The sequence below is a fragment of the Typopeltis vanoorti genome, chromosome 20 (assembly GCF_054136105.1).
Source record: "Typopeltis vanoorti isolate ZY-2024b chromosome 20, IOZ_Tvanoo_1.0, whole genome shotgun sequence".
In the NCBI taxonomy this organism is placed as follows: Eukaryota; Metazoa; Arthropoda; class Arachnida; order Uropygi; family Thelyphonidae; genus Typopeltis; species Typopeltis vanoorti.
In genome coordinates this window covers 70912144-70937789 of record NC_143568.1, presented here as the reverse complement: position 1 = coordinate 70937789, position 25646 = coordinate 70912144, and the positions used below count along the sequence as shown (strand labels likewise).

The 25646-nt window shown below is 36.1% G+C and overlaps 1 protein-coding gene across 1 annotated transcript in view; it reads right to left on the bottom strand.

Annotated features, from left to right (window-relative positions):
• LOC150095553 (proteasome adapter and scaffold protein ECM29) overlaps positions 1–25646 on the bottom strand; it is a 691438-nt gene that overhangs the window by 416151 nt on the left and 249641 nt on the right. The window contains exons 17-18 of the mRNA XM_090409825.1: positions 21103–21237; positions 8821–8959 (exon numbers count right to left, since the gene is read on the bottom strand). Of these exons, the coding sequence (XP_090265951.1) occupies positions 8821–8959; positions 21103–21237 (274 nt within the window). The remainder of the gene's footprint in view (positions 1–8820; positions 8960–21102; positions 21238–25646) is intronic.

Sequence of the window (25646 nt, the reverse complement as noted above, 5' to 3'; positions counted from 1 at the left end):
GTGAATGAAGTGGAGGTGAGTAGTCTATTGCATAACCTCAATGTCAATACATCTGTGGGATTGGATGGTATACCAGCTCGTGTCGTACGTGAAGCAGCTAATGAATTGTCAGTACACTTGACCATTTTGTTTAATTTGAGTCTCGGGTCTGGGTTAGTGCCGAGGGGGTGGAAAGAGAGGAAAATAGTTCCACTGCATAAAGGAGGTTCCAAGACTGCTGATATAAATTACCGACCGATTAGCATATCAGGAATCGTTGTCAAGGTCTTGGAGAAATTAGTCAAGAAAAGAATACAGGATTGGATAGATAAAAATGGGATATTGTATGGGGGACAACATGGTTTTGTGAAGGGTAGATCATGCTTCAGTAACTTGCTCACGTTTTATAACAGTGACGGTTGAACTGGATAAGTGTAATGGGTTTACAGTGATTCTATACTGGACCTTGCCAAGGCCTTTGACAGGATACCACATGGAACTCTAATCAGTAAACTGGAGCAGATGGGGATAGATAAAGGGTTGGTGAGATGGATACGAGGGTGGTTGATGGAGAGATACCAGAGAGTGGTTTATTGAGGAGATGAGTCCAAAAGATGGCTTGTGACTAGTGGTGTGCCGCAGGGCTCTGTTCTTGGACCACTACTTTTCAATTTGTTCATCGATGATATAGGAAAGGATCTGAGAGGAAGGGTTCACTTGTTTGCTGATGATGCAAAGTTGGGTAGAGCAATTGGGAGTGCACAGGATGTCAAAATTTTACAGGATTTGGATAGTTTGGAGGACTGGGCTAAGGAAAATGGATGTCAATTTAATGTGGCAAAGTGTAAGGTTATGCATTTTGGGGTGAAAAGAATAGCAGCAGTATATCACATTGGTGGAACCGTACTCCAGGAGATTGAGGCCAGGGATTTGGGAGTGTTGGTGGATAGGGAATTGAAGTTTAGGGGGGCACATTGCAAAAGTGGCTAAATCAGCTCATCAAATCACTTGGCTTCTGAAAAATGCTTTAACAAGCAGAGACAAACAAGTTATTGTTCCTCTGTATCGAGCCTTGATAAAACCCCATCTAGACTACTGTGCCCAGATATGGGCGCCAGGGTTTCTTCTTGATGGGGAGGAGGTGGAGAGGATCCAGAGACGAGTGACCAAGATGATAGCAGGTCTGTGGAATGAACCTTATGAGAACAGGTTGAAGATTTGTGGGTTGCAAAAATTGGTCAATAGGCGGAAAAGGGGTGATATGATTGAGACATTCAAATTGCTGAAGGGTTTCTATAAGATTAATCCAGAAGATATTTTTGAAAATAGGACTGGTGGTGGGAGGACTAGGGGCCATGCAGCATGGAAGCTGGTCAAGAATGTGGTTGACAAGGGTGTTAGAGCTAGGTATTTTACTTGGAGAGTGGTGAATGATTGGAATAAGCTTCCAGAGTCTGTTGTGGGTGCTATGACCATGAATGAGTTCAAGGTGAGGTATGATAGATACTGTGTGGATGTCGAATAGTTGTTCTTGACATGATGTTAGGGCCTCCCTCGATGAGTCTGTCGACTCCGTGGAGTTGCCAGCAATAATAATAATAATGGATGTCCCCGTGTTCTCTACCCCATCTTCCATATAACGAGAAATTTCATCATATGATATCCTATAACACCAATATTTAAATGTTTATAGATCTCTCTCATATTATCCTTATTTCTCATGTTAACTAGAGTCTGGAATCTACATACTCGCAATATGTTATCATAATCTAAATCCCATAATTCTGATATAATCTTTGTAACTCTTCTTTGCACCCTTTCAATAGCTTCTTTAAGTGAAAACCTGGGAGACCAAATCTGCACAAAATAATCCAGGAGTGGTGTTAATGCCTTATTAAAGAGGCAAAATGACTTCCTTCTCCTTACATGTCAATGTTTGCTTCAACATCGCAATTATCCTCTGAGTTGTATTTGGTTTCTTATATCATAACACTGCTAATATAACATACCACAAGAAATCTTATCATGCCAAAGTGCATAACTTTAAACTTAGTAACATTAAACTGATAGCCATTTTCATTTGCCCAAATTTCCAGCCTATTCAAATCACTTTGTAAGTGCTGGATATCAGTAGCATCCCTGATTGCCCTGCCTATCTATGCATCATTGGCAAATAATTGCACATCTCCTGTTTGATCCTTCCTAATGTCATGTTGATATTCAGGTTTTGGTCAGTAGAGAATTTAAAAATCCACTTGATATCTTGAGATATCAACTGGTCTATAAACTAAAAGGGAAATTATGTGATATGAAAAAAAAAAAAAAGTTAACTATTCCTGTTATTTAAATTAAGGGGATATTAAATCCCACATTGTGGGATTTAATATCCCCTTAAAAAACTCAAAGAAACTCAAAGATCGGAATCAGAGAGTTTCATGTAGAATATAGTAAACTATAAAAGTATCGGCGATTACTAGCGTGAGCTAATGCAAGTAGTCCTAGTACGTAGTACAAACTCGGGCAACACGCGGAAAAGGTGGTAAAGTTCTGATTGCTATTCTTGGTATTTTCCATAATGTAAAAACACATTTCCTAGGAAATGTATGCTGTTATTACATTATGGTGGGAGGTCACTATCCAGACTGGTTTCAGCCTTTATTGAGGCTTCATCAGTGAATAGCTACACCAAAATTAATACCAAAGGGTATAGCGAAAAGAACTTATATACTCTGCTATACGAGTTGTCGAAAAGGTGCAACCCATTAAGTTACTTAAATATAAAGAGCCAACAGGCTTCATTTCGGCGATATAAACATTATTTAAATTAAGGGGATATTAAATCCCACATTGTTTTAAAACCGAATAAGAAACTCAAAGATCGGAATCAGAGAGTTTCATGCCTAATATAGTAAACTATAAAAGTATCGGCGATTACTAGCATGAACTAATGCAAGTAATGTAATAACAGCATACATTTCCTAGGAAATGTGTTTTTACATTATGGAAAATACCAAGAATAGCGATCAGAACTTTGCCACCTTTGCTGCGTGTTGCCCGAGTTTGTACTACGCACAAGGACTACTTGCATTAGCTCACGCTAGTAATCGCAGATACTTTTATGGAAACTTTAGGTAACGCAATCAGGGATACAATTTTATTATCAATTCGAGAATCTAAATATTATTCCATAATTTTAAACTGCACACCTAATGCAAGTAAAACAGAACAAATGACCATTATAATTATTCACTTTGTTTCCTGTGACAATGTAATTGTCAAGATCAGGGAAAACTTTTTAGATTTTGCAGATATATCCGATTCCACAGTTATGTGCAACAATAATGGAACATTCCCACTGAAGACATTCGAGGTCAAGGGTATGACAATGGGGCAAATATGAAAGGGAAAAAGTATGGGCTCCAAAATTTGCTTTTGAACAAAAATCCTTGAGCTTTTTCTTAAAAAGTGTGTGCTGCTCATACTCCAAATTTAATCATTAATGATGCAGCCAAAGTGAATGCAGATACAATTAGTTTCCTTGCAATTATTCAAGAAATACACAATTTCTTTTCATTCCCTTAGAAACGTTGGGCAATCCTTTTAAAGATCGTAAAAAAATTAAAATTGAAACAGCCATCAGAAACGCGATGGGAAAGTAAAATTAATGCAATCTGCCCTTTACAATATCAGTTAGGAGAAATTTACGATGTATGTTTTGAAAATTTAAATAATGAAAATTTTAATAAAGAAACTCAGCATGAAGCACAAACATTATGCGATAAAATAAAGGACTACAAATTTATTTGCTCTCTTATACCTTGGCATGATTTACTTAACAGAATAAACCCTGTGAGTAAAATGCTTCAAGACAAAAATATGAACATTACACTTACTTTAGAATCTATTGAAAACTTAAAAATATTCTTACAAGAGTATCGATTGGATACAAATTTTAAAGAAGTTCTAAAAACGGCAAAAGAACTGAGGGAAGAGGTGGATGGAGAACAAGAATTTAAAACTGGTACGGAAGTTCGACGACGAAAGAAGACACGACAATTTGACTACGAGCATCACGACGAAATGCCACAATCGTCAGAAAATAAATTTAGAGTGAATGTGTTTTATACACTTCTAGATGTTGCAATGTGTTCGTTAATAGACCGTTTTGAACAGCTAAAAACATATTATGATAATTTCAATTTCTTGTATAGGTTACTATACAAATTAATAACGAAGTTTTACGAAAAAATTGTGACGATTTAGAAATTCTCTTGAAGGACGGCGACAATAAAGACATAAATGCAATAGAACTATATGACGAGTTATGTGCTTTCCAGGATATTTTTCGGAAGAATAATTTAAATATTCAAAAGCCTTTCGATATTCTTAATTTTACTACGTCCAATAATTTATCTTTCCCTAACTTTTCAATTGCTTTAAGAATACTGTTAACCTTACCTGTTAGTGTAGCGAGCGGTGAACGTTCCTTTTCCAAGTTGAAATTGATTAAAACCTACTTAAGAACAAGTACGTCACAAAAAAGGCTTGTTAGCTTGGCGTTAATAGCTATTGAAAACGATATACGTGCGGAATTAGACGTTAAGACCATTATTTCTAATTTTGTGAATATGAAATCAAAACCCCTAAAATTTTAATAAAAAAAATTAAGTATATTTATGTAATTTAATTTATTTTCTGTTATTCTGTAAAGATATCATTTTTTGAATACTTATATTAAATGTTCTAATTATTTCTGAATTCTTTTCTCATCTATCTTGAGTTTCTTTTATTTTCCTAAAAGATAGTTCCACTTATAAAAAATATTAAACAATTTTTACAAGTTACTAAGAATTTAGTAACTTGTAAAATGCAAGAATTTTTTAAACTTTAGTTCAAATAAACTTTAACTTTAATTAAAATTCATTTTAATTTTGTTAGCGATTCGGATCGGTGAGAAGGCTATAATCCCTGTATCATTATATTCAATGATTAAAGTGAAGTGACTTTATCAAATTTTACTTTAACTTTTGAGAATTTTTTGAATATTCGGGTTTTTAACAATTATCCTGCCTAGTCAACACCCCGGTTCGTTACATTTAGCGAACTAATATGTGGCTGTTCGGTCAAAATTTATTTAAGAAATTTCAAATAATTTAAATTTTTATTATCGTTAAAGAACCACACAGCCCGGATCGTTACAGGGGCGCTTAGATAGAAATTGCATTCGGGCGGCAAAGACCCTAGCGCCGGTTCTGTTTCTATGAATTGTACCCCTTGTTTTTAAAATAGCTGTTTTTAAATACAGACACTTTTTTCCAGTGCCTCATCATCATCAAAAACCATGGGTCTAATGCCCATAGGTGTCTGCTGCCATCTTGATATGATTCTTCCATTGTATTCTATTTTGTGCAAGATGACTCAGTTTGTGTATAGAGTTTCCGCACCATTTGACGATCTCCCCATTCTCTGTTTGGTCTTCCTCTTTTGTTCTTTCCTTCAATTATTCGAAACAGCAATGTTTTTAGTTTTCTCTCATCATTCAGTCTATATATATGACCAAATAGATGTAGTTTCCTTTTGATTATTGTCTGGATCAGGTTTTGTTCAGTGCCTATCTTAATATAAAATAGTTTTTACTTTACTTGTTTTTCCCGCAATTACTGATTATTTTTTGTGTACCCCTGAACAGCCCCAGCACGTAACCCCAGCGGTACGCTTACCATCAGTTGGGAACCGATGCATTAGACAATATGTTAAAAATGTTAATGACCTTTTAGTAGCTTGAAAATATAATAAAAGTTCCAATATTATTACTGTATGCAGCTAAAATTTACGTTGTATTACTATTTTATTAAAAAATTTTTTAATAAAATCATTTTTCAAGGATACTTTATACTCTGATTCGGGTCATGTGAGAGCGAAGTGTGCTTTGTCAGCTCTTCAACTTGTGCTTGGTGTGTTTTATAAAAAGTATGTATTCAATTAATATTTTTTATATACTGTGGCACTATGCCCTTTAATTTAAATATAATGTATTTTCTTTCATTGTATAAAATTAGTATAAAAATACTAGATAGTAGATAGTAAATAATATATATATATATATATATATATGCATAATGCAAGTTCAATAAATAATGATATCTTTCATTTACTCTATAGTTAAAATTACTATGATTGTTAAAATTGTTGTTAATAATAGATGCATCTATAAAGCATATTTCCATTGATGTGTTCTTGTGGCATAATTGTAATCGTAGATGTTCATTTTTCTCAACGTGGATTATTTTTAATTAAGTTTTAATTTCAGGAATATTACTCCTACCAGCATGGAAAAGAAAAAGCATACCTCTGGATCACTGAAATGCAAAGAGCGACAAGAAGTAGAAAGGTAGGAATCAGCCAAGCGATACCAGTCTATTACAGATTTTATAATGCCGCCACCACCATCCACATTAATGTACAGTTCTGCACCAAATAATCAAGATACTCATGGTAATGATGCAATGACTTGTGAGTTACAAGAAAAGGAAAGAGCTACTTTGAATGTAGAGACAAATACAATAGCATCCTTTACTTTAAGTACAAAATTTGTACTTTGTTTATTCCTCTAACCAAACTCCGTTACTTACTTGGTACACCTAAACTGAAACATGACAGCCTAAAGTATCTAGAAGTTTATTGTTTTTGGTGTAACTGCAGTGTGCTGTATTTTAGTCAGACTGAGAAATCCATTGAGTTGCATATGGAAGAACATGTAAAAGACTTTGTATATGGCAAAACTAGAGCCTGCACTCTTATCTAATTATGTTCTTAATTCTTCTACCCCTGATGATTAAGATTCTATCACTCATCTAGTGGTCTAGAACAAATCAGAAAACATTTTTAGATGCTATGATGAGCTTCAGAGAATTACTGAATTGACAAACACTGTCCTAAATCTGGTCCACCTTAATAATAACCTCAGCTATAAACATTCGTAATTGTCACTCCTCAGCTATCCAACTTTGGCATATGCGACATCATGCCTGTGTGAGGTGCTCAACAATACTATGGTATCCAGAATGCCTTTAAATGTCAGCAATTCGCTTGCAACTTAATTTATAGCAGTTGTTCTATTGTAATGTATATAGTTTTTATTTCTCTTTTTATATTATGCATTATAAAAGCATATTATAAACATAATATAAAACATATAACAAACATATTATAAAAGCATATTATTCTAAGAAGGCAAAACTAGTTGTGCATTCAGATAAATAGTTTTTTTACTAATTTGTTCATCCCTCGACTTTTAGTCCACAGCATAATGCGTGTGTGCGCGCGCGTGCGTGCGTGCGCATGTTATATCAAATTAAGGTAACATTAAAAAAAAAATAATCTATTTTCTAGAATACAAACTGCACATCTTAAATTGGATCATATGTTAATTCAGATTAGTATTGCCCACATAACATACCTAACATTAAATAAGCAGTTAGCTAGAGGAAATCAAGCTAATGGACAACCAAAAAATATCACGTACTAAAAAAATTCATGAAAATTGCTAAATTTAATGCTTGTAGGGTAGAAAAAGCTTTATTGCCTCTAATATTTTACTGCACGTTGCAATCATCAGGGAAAGTATAATAAGTAATGATAAGAAACAGCAATGAATAGTGACTTGTTTTAATGATAGGTAATGTCTATCATTACCTATATGAGAACAAAACAGAATAATGATCAAATAACCACTGAATATGCACAATTATCTAATATAAGGATTATATAAATTATATAAAAAGTACACTTTAGAATCTTACAACTCCCAAAATTATCATCAAGTAAATCAAAAGAAAAACTAAGTTATTTATACCCAATGTTACACCTGCAATTGTGATGACACCTGATCAACAAAAGGAAGAAAACAGAAAATATATTTGAAAGAAAATTATTAAGAAACTTAATAAAATAAGAGCCTAAAAGCCTTCATTCTGGCAAAATATAAGTATTTATAATAGATATATCAAAATGGATATAAAATCGATTTTGATTTTAGCAACATTAATTTTTCCTGGGAGCCTTATGAGAAATTAGCCTTTCGCATGGGAAGGTTAAATGCACTTAAATAAAAGGTGAATATATAGGCTCATGATATAAGTTCATATCTTTAAGTATTCCAAAACCAAGGCAATTCCCATGCCAAAGGTTATTTTGTAAGCTCTCAGGAAAAGTTTAATCTGGATAAAAATTCAAAATTGGTATTAAGAAAGATTTTTTGGATTAATTTATAATCATAATACTGGTCTGTATAAATGCAGATATAATGAAGAACTAATGAAACAACTTTCACAGATCCAACAGTATCATTTGTAAGAAGTAAGATGGCTGAACGGTGTGGCTATGTCATTAAGTTAGATGACCAATTGATCAAATAAGTACTAACAAACAAAATCAAGAGGAAAAAAATGTGAGAAGACCCAGGTTGGCATAACTTCATTTGAAGTGCTTTAAGGCCAAAGAATTAGTGAAGCAGTGCTTCCAATTTGCTGGCAAGAAGTTCAATAATGATATCCTCCAAATTCAAGTGGTTCTTTTTTCTGAAATTTATGCACATAATTAACATGAGCATGGGTGTTTTGTAAAAGTCCAGAGGTAGTAGATAAATTTCATTCCTAAACATGAGATAAACCAACCTTCTTAATTGAAGACCTGAAGTGGATTGCAAAGTACATATACACGAGATTTCAGGATTACCTAATCCTTAGCCTAACCACAGTACTAATACAAATATACAATAGATTAAATCATTTATAAGTGGGATTTATATTAAAATTATATATATATATAATTCAAATTTACCAATCAGTTTTACAGCTTCCAAAAACCATCCTTCTTTCAACAGTAAATCTTGATCAATGCTGGAAATCTTCAAGAGATGTAACTTTCTCCCTAAAGTAAAACCTAGTGTGATCAGGGATCCATGCTGAACTTCCAAATGCTAAACAAGATAAAAAAAAAAGGGGGGGGGGAGAGGAGGACAAGATGAGAAAACAGTGTTTTATAACACACATTATACAGAGATGTTCAAAAATGTTCTTAACTGCATATTTCAAGTTTTTAATATTATATTTTTCCAAAGTGAAATCTTGAAATATTGCTGGCCAAACAAAGACCTTCAGGTGATTGTCACACTTATCAAAGCATCATCATCATCAAATTCCTGCCACATATCCTCAGGGGGTGGACAGGATATGATAGTACTATATGAAAAATTTACATCATTACTAAATTTTATTAATTGTAGATAGGAAAAATTTACATTATCCTATCTACAATTTTCCTCCAAATCAGGCTGTTACCAGTCAAGCCTCCAACATTATCAGATCTTATATTTCTATCTTCTAAGGCACTTTTTACCATATCAATCCACCTATATCTTGGTCTTCCTCTGGGTCTTTTTCCAGCCAAACTGGCAGAGAACACTTGTTTTGCTAATCTTTCTTCTCCCATTCTATTTAAGTGACCATACCACCTGAGATTAGCTCTACTAACACATTCCTGGATGCTGACAATGTCAAGTTCTTTCCTAATATCCTCATTTTTAATATGATATTGCCATTGATGATATCTCTTCATGCCCTAATTTTTCTCAGGACTCTCATATCTGTGGTCTCTAGTCTTTGGTCAAGTGTTTTACTTCTGACCCAGCTCTTAGATTAATAAGTTAAAATTGGTTTGAACACTGTCTTGTATATAGCTAATTTAGTGTTTTCACTAATTTCTCTCTTATTCCATATAAATTTATTCAATTGACTTCCTACCATACCAGCTTTGTTGATTCTGTTGTCTATTTCCATATTTAATTATGGAAATGTCTATTTCTAATAATAAACATCTTCACTAAAAATCATGCCTAAGTAGCTGAAACGTTTCATTTGTTCTATAGATTCTCCATTCACAATGGAATTGATATTTTCAGTGATTCTGACTATTTTCATTGTCTTTGTCTTGTTATTGCTGACCTTCATACCATATCTATTACAACAGTTATTCAATTTAGTCAGGGAATCTTGCGGACTTCTAGCAGATTTATTCAGAAGTATAACATCATCTGCATGAAGCAAAGAGCTGATATTAACATCTCTAATTTTGACATTAGGTTTAATGAGACTTTCCTTCATAATGTGATTTTTATAGATATAAATAACAGAGGGGATAATGTACTTATTTGAAAGTTAACTACATAAATCTAAGATCTAAATTAGAAATATGCAATTTAACTGAATTTCTTTTTTTCATTTTGTTAAAATTATGGAGGGAGCTGCTATGTTAAGAGTAATAACATAGTAGCTAAAGTTTTACCAATGTTTCAATCTATATGTTAAGATTATCTGGAGTGTGTGTGTGTGTGTGTGTGTGTGTGTGTATAAGAGCGAGTGGTAACTAATAATTAAGGAATTGACAGAGTACACTGGAAATATAAATTAAATAACCTTTAATATATACTTTCCGATATTTCGGCAAACGTCACGTTGCCATCTTCTTGGAAACTTAATACAAAGACAAGTGCACGCAAGTACTACATAACAGCAAATGAGAACTGAAGCTACCGTTTTCCTAATGTCCTGATGGTGCCCCCCTGGCAGGCTATATTGGTAGTTCTTGGCCTTTGGGCTGAAGTTCTTCTGATAAATGTTTCCCAAATTTGGGGCAGTCTCATGCATCCAAATTTGTTGAGGTTTGGCATGTTCCTAAGGGCTGAGGCTGATTCCATGAATAGTCTTTCATATTTGAACTTGCTGCAGTGTATTACTGTGGCGAGTATCCAGAGCATGGTCTGCAAGCCCAGAGTGGCTGTACTGGTGAAATCGGATGTAATCCTTGTGTTCTGAGATTCTGATATTTGCTGTCCTGCGTGTTTGGCCAAAGTAGGACAATTTACAGCTGCAAGGGACCTGGTATACACCAGGTAGGTCTAGGGGAAGTGGTTGGTCTTTAGTGGAGCGGATAAGGGATGCCAATTTTCTATATGGTCTGTAACAAGTGGTCAAGTCGTGTTTTTTTAAGATTTTGTTGATTTTTTCCGAGGTGCCTCGGATGTAGGGAATGGTGATGGATTTAGAGTAATCTTTTTTTTGTGAAGGGTGGGGGGGTGGATAACTGGTTTAAGTATTTTTTGGATTCTTTTTTTTTGGGGGGGGGGGAGCCATTGGCTGAGAAAGTGTCACAGATGTGATTTAGTTCAGTGGGTAGGGCTTGATCATTTGAACAGATTATTTTTGCCCTGTTGAATAGTGTCTTAATAACGCCATATTGTTGTGAGGGGGGGGGGGGGTGATGGGATTGTTGGTGAATGTATCTGCCTGTATGGGTGGGTTTTCTATAAACTGAGAAAACCAAGGTTCCATCAGGTTGGTGGGTGACTAGTGTGTCTAGGAAGGGGAGGTTACTGTTTTTCTCTTTTTCCAGGGTGAACTTGATTCTAGAGTGTTGGTTGTTTAAGTGTGTTAGGAAGGAGAGGAGTGAATCCGGGCCACGTGGCCAAATAGCGAACACATCATCAACATAGCGAAGCCATATCGTAGGTTTTTGTGGGACTGAGTTTAAGGCTTTCTCTTCAAAAGTCTCCATAAAGAAGTTGGCCAAGGGTGGGGAAAGTGGTGAACCCATGGCTGTCCCCTCTATCTGTTTGTATAAGAGAGAGAGAGAGAGAAAAAAAGTTACAATACAATTCAAACAGTATGCCAAAGTATCACCAATTTGGTCAACTGTTACTATACTGGTCTGAAACCTCTGGTAAAATAAATAAATTATTATTATTATGGGTATCTCCATGGAGTCAGTAGACTCATCATGGGAGACCCAAACTAGCAAAACAATATCTATCATATTTCTTCTTGAATTCATTTACAGACAACTGAGTCAGGCAATGAATTCCACTCATTCACCACCCTCCAGGCGAAAAACCTCATTCTCACACCCTTGTTAACCACACTTTTCTTTACTTTCCAGGGATGACCTCTTGTTCTTCCATCACTATCACACGGCTGAAACATTTCCCCTGCATCAATCTTATAAAAACCTTTTAGTAATTTAAATGTTTCTATCATATCCCCCTCTTCTCCGCCTATCAACCAATCTCTGCAATCCACAAGCATTTTTTACATCATTCACCAACCTAGTCACTTTTCTCTGAACCCTCTCCACAACCTCCTCATCTCCAAGGAATCCAGGCGACCAGACCTGAGCACAGTAATCCAAATGTGGAAGTATCAACGCTTTATAAAGGGAAATAATAAGCTATTTATCTCTGGATGTTAGTGTGTTCCTCAATAACCATGTAATCTTAAGTGTAATCTTGGACACCTTAGCAATGCGTCCCCTGAACTTCATCTCCCGATCCGCCAACACCCCTAAGTCCCTAACCTCATCAATCTCTTGGAGTACTGTTCCATCAATGTAGTACACAGCCGGTAATCTTTTAATCCCAAAATGCATAACCTTACACTTTTCCACGTTGAACTGACATCCATTACCCTTTGCCAGCTTATTTAAATCATCCTACAAACTCTTAACATCAGCTTGATTTTTTTTATTGTGCTACCCAACTTTGCATCATCAGCAAACAACTGAATATCTCCCCTCAAGCCATTTCCTATATCATTTATGTACAAATTAAACAACAATGGCACAAGCACAGAGCCCTGAGGCACACGACTGGTCACCTACCTCATCCTGGACTCTGCTCCTCCATACACCACCTTCTGGTATCTCTCCCTGAGCCATTCTCCTATCCATATCACCAGTTTGGTATCCATTCCCATCTGCTCCAATTTGCATAACAGTGTTCCATGGGGTATCAAAAGCCTTAGCAAAATCCAGAAATACCACTGTGTAGCCATTTCCTTCCTCCAACTCAGATGTCATTCTATTATAAAAAATTAATAGATTGCTAAGGCAGGATCTACCTTTAACAAAACCATGTTGACCCCCTATAGAGTATCATATCCTGATCCACCCATTCTTGAATTTTGTCTTTAACCAACTTTTCCAATACTTTTACCACCACTCCCAAGATGGTGATTGGTCTGTAACTACTGCAGTTTTAGAGCCACCTTTATGCAAAGGAATTACTTTGCCTTCCTTCCACTCCCTAGGGACCATACCAGAGTTCAAACTTAAGTTAAATAACCAAGTAAGAGGCATTGACAATTCCTTTGCACATTTACGCAACACCCGAGCTGATATTCCATCTAAACCTACAGCAGTGTTTGCATTTAAATTTTGCAATATATTAAATACCTCTGATTTCTTAACTTCACTCACATTAGTTATTGCTACAGGTACAGAGATATCATCACTTGGGTGATAGACTTTTGAAAAGTGATCACTCAGTAACTCGACTATTACATCTGAATTTGTCACCTCAATACCATCAGCACCCACTAAAGTTATCCTTCCGAAGTCATTCTTCCTTTTACTTGCTACATAGTGGAAGAACTCTTTGGGATTACCCTTGATTTCATTAGCTAAGGTCGTCTCATAATCTGATTTAGCTTTTCTTACTATGCTGGTAACCTTCCTAACTTGAGCCTTGTACTGCTCATGGGTGTACTGATTGCCTTTCTCCTTGTACATTCTCCATAACATTTTTTTTGCAGATCAAGCTTGATACTACTGATATTGCTTGACACAATCTGATATTGCTTTCCTCAGATACCTGCTGATTTTATCCTATGCACTGCTAACATCTTTCCCCTGCAATATGTTCTGCCATGGGATGGCTGCAAGCTCACTCCGAAGCTTGTTATAATTGCCTAACCTGTAGTTCCATATATATATATATTCCTTCTTAACAGAAAAATCCACAGATTTTGCAACCTCCCAAGTCAATACCACATGACTGCTCTCACCAATTGGAGGTAACGAGGATACCTTACTTATGCATATATCCTCTGAACCAATGACCAGGTCCAACACTCTCACACCGCATGTCCCTTCAGTTATGTGCTGTTTCAAGTAATTATCTTGCCTCAAGATGTATGAACTCCATTTCCTTTTTGCCACGTGATATTTCCTCCTTCCAATTGATATCACCATAATTAAAATCCCCCATAATCATCACTAAACCTGCACTCACTGCTAATTTGCTGATGTATTAATTCAATATCTCCACCTGTACCCCCTAGCTTATAACAGCAACCAATTGTATATTTGGTTGCGTTGGTCACTATTTCACACAGACTGCCTCAAATGAACTCTCATTCACATGTCTATTATTTTGATATACTACTTTCTTTGGCTGCAACACATCAGCTATCATCAACAGTACTCCTCCCCCTGTTCTATCTTTTCTATCCTCCCTGAAAATACTGTACCCATCACATTCAATTCCAGTGACCACATCTTCTGCTGACAGCCAAGTTTAACTAATGCCTACTTTTGGTGAGATTGCACTGACTAATGCCGAAAATTCTTCTCTCTTATTTCGAATGCTTCTTCCATTGGTATACAAAAATTGCAGATTCCCTTTAGTTCTTGTACCGGCTTTAGAACTGATATACATGTCACTAATTTCAGCAGACCCATGCCGATTTTTATCCCCTCTATTCTGCAAATAAGGATCAACAAATATACAATCACTGCTAAAGTTTCTCTCTGTTACACTCAACCTTTTCAATTTTAGTTTCCCTGCCCAATTACTTCAACTTGTTCAGAAAACAGTAACTTCTTCAATCGCTTATGATCTTCCATGTTCAGATGCAACCCATCTCTAGCATACAACTGACTTTTTCCTTCAAACACACTCTAGACATCAACAAATTCCAGACCTTTTTTTTTGCACATTCTTGCAATCATATCATTCATTATCACCGCTCATCTACTTAACTCATAATTGTCAAAACAAGGCAGCAAACACACACACACACACACACACACACACACACACACACACACACACACACACACACACACACACACACACACACACTATCCTCCTATTGACACTTTTCTTCTTCACAATATCTAACAATGTTCTTAAATCTTTTGCTACCCAATTTATACTACCACTCAGGTCATTTGTACCCACCATAACTATTATTGCTAAAGCCACTCACTCTCTCAATTGTCCCACCAGCCAAGCACTCCTCAGGCATACTGCTCTCCATACCCTTAATCATAGAATCACCATATATTTTACCACTCTTAACTTCATTCACGTCCAAACAAGAGTCCTCATTTTCTATGCTATTCAGCATGACTCTCCCAGTTTCATTACTCAACGCTCTTTTACTTACCCCCTCACTATCACGACATTTCGTTTCTTCTGTGCTTTTATTTTGTTGACTCCCAATTACTCCCATACTATTTATTACTTCATCATTCACCAAAGACTCTCCCATATGTAATCCTGTTCTAGTTACTTCAGCTAAAGTAATCTCTATAGTCCTAATAATAAACAAACTAAATAAACTACATCAAAGCTACATGTGCTTTATATGGCCAGAGATGCAATTCATATTAACCGTTAAGGATACAGAGTGGTAGCCTAATCAGTATTTAAAATAAGGGCTGAGGTTTCTTATTCACAAATTATGACTAAGATCCTGGAGAACCACAGTCCTAATTATTATGACCAGTGTTAAGTTCTGAATAAAACTAAAAGAAGTTAACTTGTAATTTCTTCACAACTTAACATGCATTTTAAAACTTTGCATATACTAATATGTCAAGCAGGTTAAATTTAATGTAAAGGTGCCAGACAATTTAGTAATTTTAGAATTCTGTTATTTATCCCTTAATATTATATTGTATTTTGTTGTAATTAAGTCCACTGCCTAAGCTTTGCTAAAAATAACATGAGTGTTTGTGCACCACTGTGTGAAGGTCTAACGGGTCAAAGATTGATTGCCAGAGGCAATGCACGTGCGCCAGAGTACACGTTGACCCTGAAGGGAAGGCACACGACTAAATCCCCACCACCAAAGTGATTAATAGGGGAGAATGTGGTGCTAGTGAAAGGAGTTGTGCTTTGGAGTGAGCAAGGAAGGAAAAGGATATGACGTAGTACAGAAGTGTAGGGGTGCATAATTTAAAAAGGCAACGCAGTGCCGGATCGCGCCTTTTCCCTCTCGTTCGTCGGATCTCCAGCCAGAGTCCCTTGCCGGTCAGTCGTCCGCTCTCGTGGGAGCCATTCTCTCCGTGCCCTGATGTTCGTCCCGGTTCCTTGGGCAAAACATTGAGCCACAAGTGAGGAAAGAATGCCTAGCAGTCCTCGAGAATCTGCCGATAGAAAATTCGTTCAGCGAAGCTGAGGTCCGGTATACAGTATAGACAGTCGAGCTTCGCTTAAACCTGGTAACCAGTGAAAGGCAAGCATGTGTCTTCAGTGTCTGAGATTCATCTAGCCCGAGTCTGATGAGAAGAAAACTGCAGGTCGAACGGAACCAGAAACAAATCTGAAGGTGAAGTTGTATCGAGATGTGTATGATTTTTCAGCAGTTCCCAACTGGGTGGTAATGTAGAAACCTTTTCTTTGTTCAATGAAAGTGTGTAGAAAGAGTGATTGTAACCTTAGTAGAATGTTTAAGCATGACCTGAATGTCTGTGAAGTGCATAACCTTAGTAGAATTGTATAATTTATCTTTGTATTCTTTTGTTTGAGAGTTATGTGGATTTGATACCTATACTTGCTTGAGATAGAAATTAGAGAAATTGAATGTGTGTAATTTATCTGAAATTGATTTTGAAGTTAATGTATGACAGAGTTAACCTTAATAGTGCTGAGACACTAGCCTGTGTTTCGCCTTTGTTCAAGTGCCATGTGGAACTGTTACCTAAGCTTGTTAAGATTGAATTAGAGAGATTGAGTGCTTATGATTTAACTGAAGTTGATTTAGAAGTGAACATATGTCTGAATTATTCATAATTTGTAATTTGTTTAGTGCATAATTAAATGTTTTCTTTTGATTTAACAATTGCCTTGCCTGAAATCATTTTCTACCCCCCATAAAAATCCAACCATAGCGGGAGGTATTTTGGAAGGGAGGTCACGACTGTAGATTGAGATAGGGATAGATTTGAGACTTGGGTTAATTTTTATAAGTTTCAGAAAATAAGGATATAGTTCAGAGCTCGGTACTGGTTCTCTGATTCTTCACTGGTTGAAAATCTAGAACTTAGGGTGGCGCAGCTAAATAGAAATTTTCCCTGAGTTTGAAGTAAGAACCTGCATTAGCTCAGAAACAAAGGAATTGCCATTGTCTGGTGGGAATCTCTTTGCTTTCAACCCACGAACCATATCCTTATAGTAAAATACGGCCCCAAGTGAAGAGAAAAAAGTAAAATATAATAGGAGTGAGATAAGAGAAGGAAGAGAAATAATTTGGTCATAAAATAGACATATCTATAAAAAAGGGGGGGATGTAACACCAGTTAGAATAAAAGATTATGAGGGAAGAATATGTGCCATCCATATTCCTGAGATTTTCAGACCATTATTTCAGATTAAGGTGGTTGATTAGAATTTCATAGGCTTCTTTAAATTTGTACCTGAGGTGGTACAATGACTTCAGGCTTGTTTTACCATATATGTCTATATACATATCTGCTTACAAAACAATATGCCAGCTTATTCAGTTTCTTTATAATAATAATTGTCCTGGAACTTTTGGAACAGACCTCATACAAAGCTATGCTCAAAGAAATTCAGTATAGAAATTCTCCACCATAACAAACTATTCCTGTAGTTGACCCTATCAGTTTGTTATGGTGAGAGTTGATTGCAATAAACAAAGCATAATATATTATTGTATAAAAAATTTAAGTGCATTTTTCTCACAGCATAATTATATCAGTTATTCACATGTGACATCATATGGCCACTCCTGTACCTCATTGGGTTTTGGGAGTGAAACTTTCCACTAGAAGAATTGGTAGGGTCCCAGATTCTTTTCCACATAGAGTAAGTAGGACAATCGCAACACAAACATTCATGTCCCTGGGTAGGAATCAAACCTACAACTTCTTGGCTGAAGAGTGAATACATTAACCACTTGGCCAACCAAGCTGGCATAATTATATTAAAAAAACTGATTATTATAAAGAGAAAAACCTTATCTTTTGGTAATGTTACGATGGTACTAGTCAGTGGGAAGAGTAAGAGGTGGCAGCATGGAAGAGCAGAAGGTGCACTGAATAGCTGTAGCAAGGGGTAAGAAGGCTTGATTGATAAATGAGTAATTGCTCCACATACCCCCTTTTTTTTGCATTTGGTCTTTTGTTGATGATTTTTCAGAGATGATGCAGACTGAAGTGTAGGCTGAGTAAAAAACTGTGGTTTTTGACCTGAGCAACATATATTAGGAATAAGTGAATTTCAAGCAATTCTAAATGACCACATCTAACATTATGGAATAAGTGAGATGATTCAACAGACAGGGCTGGAATAAAATATAGGAAACATAGCATCTTCTCAAAGAACGGGAAGGGGTACTCAGTGACAACAGATGAATGTATCTTCTTGAAATAGAGATTTAAGACAATATTCAAAATGGCTTTTAGACTATTCAGTGAGAAGCCCAAACTTCAATAAGGTACAATACTTGGTGGAATGTTAAACAGCACAGCAAGATCGGAAGGTAAATTAAATTAGCAAATAAGCAGAGGGAGATATTTTCAAGGGAGGGTTTAACTAACGTAACACAGACTGGAAATATCATACAGAAATAAAGGAAATAAATTTATTTAGCTGCTTAAGTACCATTACTTAATATAGTTTGTGATAGTGACAACATATGAGTATTAGACTTGGTGATAAATTAAAGATGCCCATGAGGTTAGCCTAGTGGCTGTGCACTTCGCAATCATATGCCTGGGGGAAGGAGTGTCCTAGGTTGGTGACATGAGGAGCTGAAGGATCTTCCTCAGCCATAGCCAAGTTAGCTGGTCTTGGCTGTGGACAGTAGGGGTTTCCCCCCAGTTTATCCTAGGGTTTTTCATCCTGTAAAGCAGGCAAACTGGCCTTGAGAACTCAACACTACAGGACATTGGATACACCGGGGCGTAGGGCTGACCCCTTATCCTGTGAAAGGTTTGAGGTCCAATGATTAATAAACCGTCGACACTGCAAGGTAAAAGAGGGTATAAAGAAGATGCCAAGAAATTATATTCTTGTTTAATCCTTTATCCAAGTGATTAAACAAGAATTTCTTAGCATCTTTAATTTAATTTATGGCCATTCAACAAGTATAAGTAAATAACTAGCTGTGCTACCTGTAATGAATGACAGCAATGCCAGACAGGTGCAAGCTTTAGGATATTTTCAGGATATTTCAAGGTAAAAAAATTGAGAGGCAGCACATATTGGTGGGAAGAAATATGGGAAGGAGATCCACAATGCCTGCCTAACAATATGCATCTGTTTCAGAGCAGATACATGCATACTGAGGTTTGAGATGGTAAAGAGTGCAATAATGTGATTAGGCAGGACCTGTGAAAGTCTCTCTCTCTCTCTCTCTCACACACACACACACACACACACACACACACACACACACACACACACACACACACACACACACACACACACACAAATTAGTAGTTAAAGAAAATATATGAAGAACAAGCAAGAAAATCAACAGGTCTGGTAAGAAAAGAAAAAATGAAATATTAAAAAGTTGGCAGAATAAGTTTAGCATAATTCTAAGGATTCCTGATTTATGTGGTCAAGAAAAGGAAAGTTAACTATGGAAGAATGATCCCAGCTGATAAAGATGGTGCTAGGATGACAGTAATGAAAATAGTCAAGAACAATTTGGTAGATATATTTCATGTTTCGGGTGTGAGTAGAAATGGGCATAATAGTAGAAGACAGGACTCTGAAAGTGCATGAAGAGTTTGAGACATTAAACAAGATTGATGTTAATAAGGCTGTGAAGTGGAAATGGAATACTACTATTACGGGAATGTACAAAAGAACTAATGCTGATCTCCTTGTCCAATGAGATTATTGCAGAGAGTGGTTATAGTATTTATTATTATTATTATTATTATTGACAACTCCAAGGAGTTCTTAGACTCATCAAGGGAGGCCCTATACATCACATCAAGAACAACTATTCAGCATTTGTACAGCATCTATCATACTTTGCTTTGAACTCATTTACAGTCATGGCACCCACAAACTCTGGCAGCTTATTCCACTCATTCACCTCTCTCCAAGTAAAAAAACTAGTTCTAACACCCTTGCTAACTACAATCTTGCTCAGATTCCATGGATGGCCCCTAGTTCTCTCATCACCAGACCTGTTCTGAAAAATTTCCTCTGAATTAATCTTGTAAAAACCCTTCAGTAATTTGAATGTCTCAATCATATCACCCCTTTTCTGCCTATCAACCAATTTCTGTAACCCACAGATCTTCAACCTGTTCTCGTAAGGTTCATTCCATAGACTAGCTATCATCTTGGCTACCTGCCTCTGGATCCTCTCTACCTGATCAAGAAGAAACCCAGGGGCCCAGATCTGGGTGCAGTAGTCAAGATGGGGTCTTATCAAGGCTTAATAAAGAGGAACAATAACTTGCTTATCTCTGTTCGTCAAAGTATTCTTCAGTAACCAAGCGATCTGATGAGCTGATTTAGCGACTTTTTTCTATGTGCCCCCAAACTTCAACTCACTATCCATCAACACAATCAAATCTCTGGCTTCGTCAACCTCCTGGGGTACAGTTCCACCAATTGAATATGCTTGACTATTACTCAAGCATATTCAATAAATCTGTCATTTTGAAAAATTAAAAAAAAGTTCCATCATTTCATAGAATAACTACCTTGTATGAATTTTCAAAGAAACAACAATTGTCTTTCCACCCATCTACAGCAATAGACCAAAGTGGTGAACAAGATTTTGTGATCACCTAGTAACTAATTACCAGGATTACTAGTAACTAATTATCAGGATTCTAGGCTATATCTTAATCAGTGAAAGAAAGACAGAATCAATGGGAAAAAAAAAAATAAAGATAATTAAATATTTACCAGTTTGAATAATTTTAGTATAATTAATTATTTAAAAAAATGAAAAGCAAAAAAATAGTAATATTGTTATATTTCTTATATATTTAATGACATGGAATTACCTTTTGGGTAATGGAAGTTTTAAGGTCATTCAGCTCCTGTAAAAACAGTGCATCTTCAAGGCCACATGCTAGCAAAAGAGCAGTTAACTGAGCTGCATTTTCTCTGACGTCTTCAACACTTGATGTCATCAAATTCTATATAAAACATATACAGAAATCATAAAAGGATTCACTTCTAATAAAATCTCAAACAGTAAATAAATTCAACAGAGCCCTACCACCTGTGGATTAAATGAGCCAAATAAGACTTCTGTATGAGAAATTTTCTTTTTGGATTTATTAGTGGACCATAGTTCTTTATAAATATATACAATCGCCGACAAGTTTCACCAGCTAAGTCAGTCTGGCTTCTTCAGGGCAAGACATGGGTACACTAACGTTAAATGCTAAAAAAAAAAAAAAAAAAAAAAAAAATGGAATAACAACAGTTAAATTAATTAAAATTGAAATGACGCGTAACTTCAAGAGCATGGAGTCTTAGTCATTGTTAGTTGATTGTGTTTTATAGTTTTCTGCGAAGTTGAGTTCTGCTAAGCATAGTGAATTTATTAAGCTTTTCCAAATGTCTTTTAGTATCATGCCTTGATTTCTGTTGAGATTGTCTCCTGTCCGGAGTACCACCGCAGCTTCTTTAAAGTTTCCACATCTGAAATCTTCTTTGATGTGCAGTATGGAGCTGTTGTCCCAATCGATGGAGTGGTTTGAAATCGAGAAATGATAGGATAATCCTGAGGTATCTGTTCTGTTGTTGTTAACATCCCCTATATGTTCTTTTTTTCGGATTTCTAGGCTTCGTGATGTTTGGCCTATATAATTCAGTCCACAGGAACATGGGATGTTATATACACCTGCATACTTGTAGAAGGAGATGCTGTCATTAGGAGATCTTAACATGTGTCGTGTAGTTTGAATAGGTTTGAAGGCAACCCTGATGTTGAAAGACCTCATGATTTTTGCTATTTTTGTTGAAACTGAGCCAGCATAAGGTATGCCAATGGATGATGTATACTGCGTGACTGAGGTTGTCACTGTGGGTTGTTTCTATTGAGAATCTTTTGGATTATATTTTTCGGTAACCATTTCTGACTAGAGTTTGAGATATGAGTGAGAGTTCATCATGCAGATCTTTTTCTTCTGTGATGATATTTGTTGCTCTATTTTTGAGCATATGTATAATGCTAAGTTTTTGTGCACGATGGTAAGTAGATTTGAAGTGAAGATAATGTCCAGTGTCCGTAGGTTTGCGGTAGATTGTGAGCTTGATTTGACCATTCTCTTGTTTTTCTATTAGTGTGTGCAGAAAAGGTAATTGATTGTTATTTTCCAGCTCTAACGTGAACTTGATTTTTTGGTGGAAAGAATTTATTTTTTGAAGGAACTCATGCAAGATATTTTCTGTGTCTTTCCAAATAATGAAGACATCGTCCACATATCTCCACCAGACTAATGGTTTTGGATAGAATATCAGCTTCTAGTTTTTCCATGAACAGATCCATGCAAGGTGGTGATAAGGGACTACCCATGGCTAAGTCATCAAGTTGTCCATACATTATATTATTTACTTTAAAGTAGTTTGATTTGAGACAACGGCAGAAAAGCTGAGTAATGTCATGTGGATAGAGATTTTCTATGATCTTAATCACTTCTTCAACTGGTATGTTCGTGAATAATGACAATACGCCTAGGCTTGCAAATATGTCTGTATTTGAGATGTTGATACTTTCTTTTAAGCTTACACGGTGATCCGAATGCATTTTTGAAAATTATGGAGACAACTACTGTGTTTCAATAAAAACTTTAGTTTAATATAACTAAAATCTATATTCGATGTTTTGACCTTTATGTCAAGGTCATCTTCTGGAGCATACAACTATACACAGAAAACAAGCTACACTACAATCAAACTGGTTTGTTAAAGACACTGACCAACCGCTACAACAATTGTTGGCCTGACCTCTGGTGAAAAAAAAAAAAAAAAAAAAAAAAAAAAATTATACATCAACGCTAAAGTCCTATTATTAGTGTTATCTGTTGGTTGTAGAAATACATTGGGCACAACAACAAGTATCTATCTATATACATATATTAACATCATGTACATTCCAGCCAGTTGGTATGGAATGGTTTCTAATACTAGCTGAAGATTGGCTAGAGTCCTGACTTATGCTGGATCTTATATGTTAGGTAGGCTGAATATGTGCCATCCAGATCCTTGGAATTTTCATGCCATCTTTGTTGTTGATATTTGGGTGGTTTATCAGGATTTCGCAGGCTTCCTTAAATTTCCTTTTGTACCAGGTTTTTGTGCGGTGTAAAGAGCTGGTCCTTTTCCAGTTGATTTGGTGTAAGGTGTTGAGTGCATGGTCTGAGAGGCCTGCTTCACCATAATGGTTATATTTAATGTGTCTAATGTGTTCTTTCTTGCGTATAGGGATTGTCCGTCCTGTTTCACCAATGTACGGTAAGTTACAGGTGCAGCAGATGCAATAGACTCCAGGATGTGCTAATGGGAGGAGAGGATTCTTAGAGGAGTTGAATATGGTTTTAAGTTTAGTGGGTGGTTTAAAGGTGGCATTCAGGTTATAATGTTGTAGGATTCTGTTGATTTTTTCTGATAACCCTTTAATGTATAGGATGGCTATGGTTTTACTGTAATCTAGATTCGTTTTTGTTGTTGTTTTATGGAGTATTTTATTAATAGTATTTATGTTATAGTCATTATTTATGAATGTGTCGCTGATGATTTTTAGTTCTTGTTTCAGGGCTTGCTGGTTAGAGCAAATTGTTGTAGCTCTGTTTTTAAGGGTATTAATGACTCCATATTTTTGTGATGGGGTGGTAGTATGAATTAGCATGTATGTATTGGTCATAACAAACATAACACGCGACAAAGACGACTTATTAATCAGTTTCAACGTTTCTGCCCTTTTCACTAATGTCCTCATCAATGACACAATTGTCCTACTACAGAACAAATTTCCGCCTGACATTATGGCCCACGTACCACAGTCCGGTTACTTCGTGTGGCAAAACAAATTTTACCTACAAAAAGAAGGTACAGTCATGGGCTCACCACTATCCCCCCCCAATCGCTAACTTCTACATGGAAACCTTTGAGTAAAGGGCTCTTGATCACAGCACGCTAAGACCGACAGTATGGCTTAGATACGTTGACAACGTGTTTGCGATCTGGCCGCACGGGTGAAAAACGTTAAACATATTCCTTTAGCTACCTGAACAAACAACATGAATGCATACAATTTTCCATTGAAATCGAAAACCAAAATTCGCTCCCGTTCCTAGACACACCAGTCACACGTCTTCCTTCAGGCAGTCTATCCTTCACGGTCTACTGAAAACCGCCACACACACACTGGCCAATACATACATGCTAATTCATACCACCACCCATCACAAAAATATGGAGTCATTAACACCCTTAAAAACAGAGCTACAACAATTTGCTCTAACCAGCAAGCCCTGAAACAAGAACTAAAAATCATCAGCGACACATTCATAAATAATGGCTATAACAAAAATACTATTAATAAAATACTCCATAAAACAACAACAAAAACGAATCTAGATTACAGTAAAACCATAGCCATCCATACATTAAAGGGTTATCAGAAAAAATCAACAGAATCCTACAACATTATAACCTCAAGCCACCTTTAAACCACCCACTAAACTTAAAACCATATTCAACTCCTCTAAGGATGCTCTCCTCCTATTAGCACATCCTGGAGTCTATTGCATCCGCTGCACCAGTAACTTATCGTGCATTGGTGAAACAGGACGGACAATCCTTATACGCAAGAAAGGACACATTAGATACATTAAATATAACCATTATGGTGAAGCAGGCCTCTCAGACCATGCACTCAACACCTTACACCAAATCAACTGGAAAAGGACCAGCTCTTTACACCGCACAAAAACCTGGTACAAAAGGAAATTTAAGGAAGCCTGCGAAATCCTGATAAACCACCCAAATATCAACAACAAAGATGGCATGAAAATTCCAAGGATCTGGATGGCACACATTCAGCCTACCTAATATATAAGATCCAGCATGAGTCAGGACTCTAGCCAATCTTCAGCTAGTATTAGAAACCATTCCATACCAACTGGCTGGAATGTACATGATGTTAATATATGTATATAGATAGATACTTGTTGTTGTGCCCAATGTATTTCTACAACCAACAGATAACACTAATAATAGGACTCTAGCGTTGATGTATAATTTTTTTTTTTTTCCACCAGAGGTCAGGCCGACAATTGTTGTAGCGGTTGGTCAGTGTCTTAACAAACCAGTTTGATTGTAGTGTAGCTTGTTTTCTGTGTATAGTTGAATGTTCCAAAAGATGACCTTGACATAAAGGTCGAAACGTCGAATGTAGATTTTAGTTATATTAAACTAAAGTTTTTATTGAAACACGGTAGTTGTCTCCATAATTTTCAAAAAGAGATGTTGATACCTTTTAATCTTACAATGAAATGCTTAGAATTCTTTATAAAAAAGTCAATTTCTTTATCTT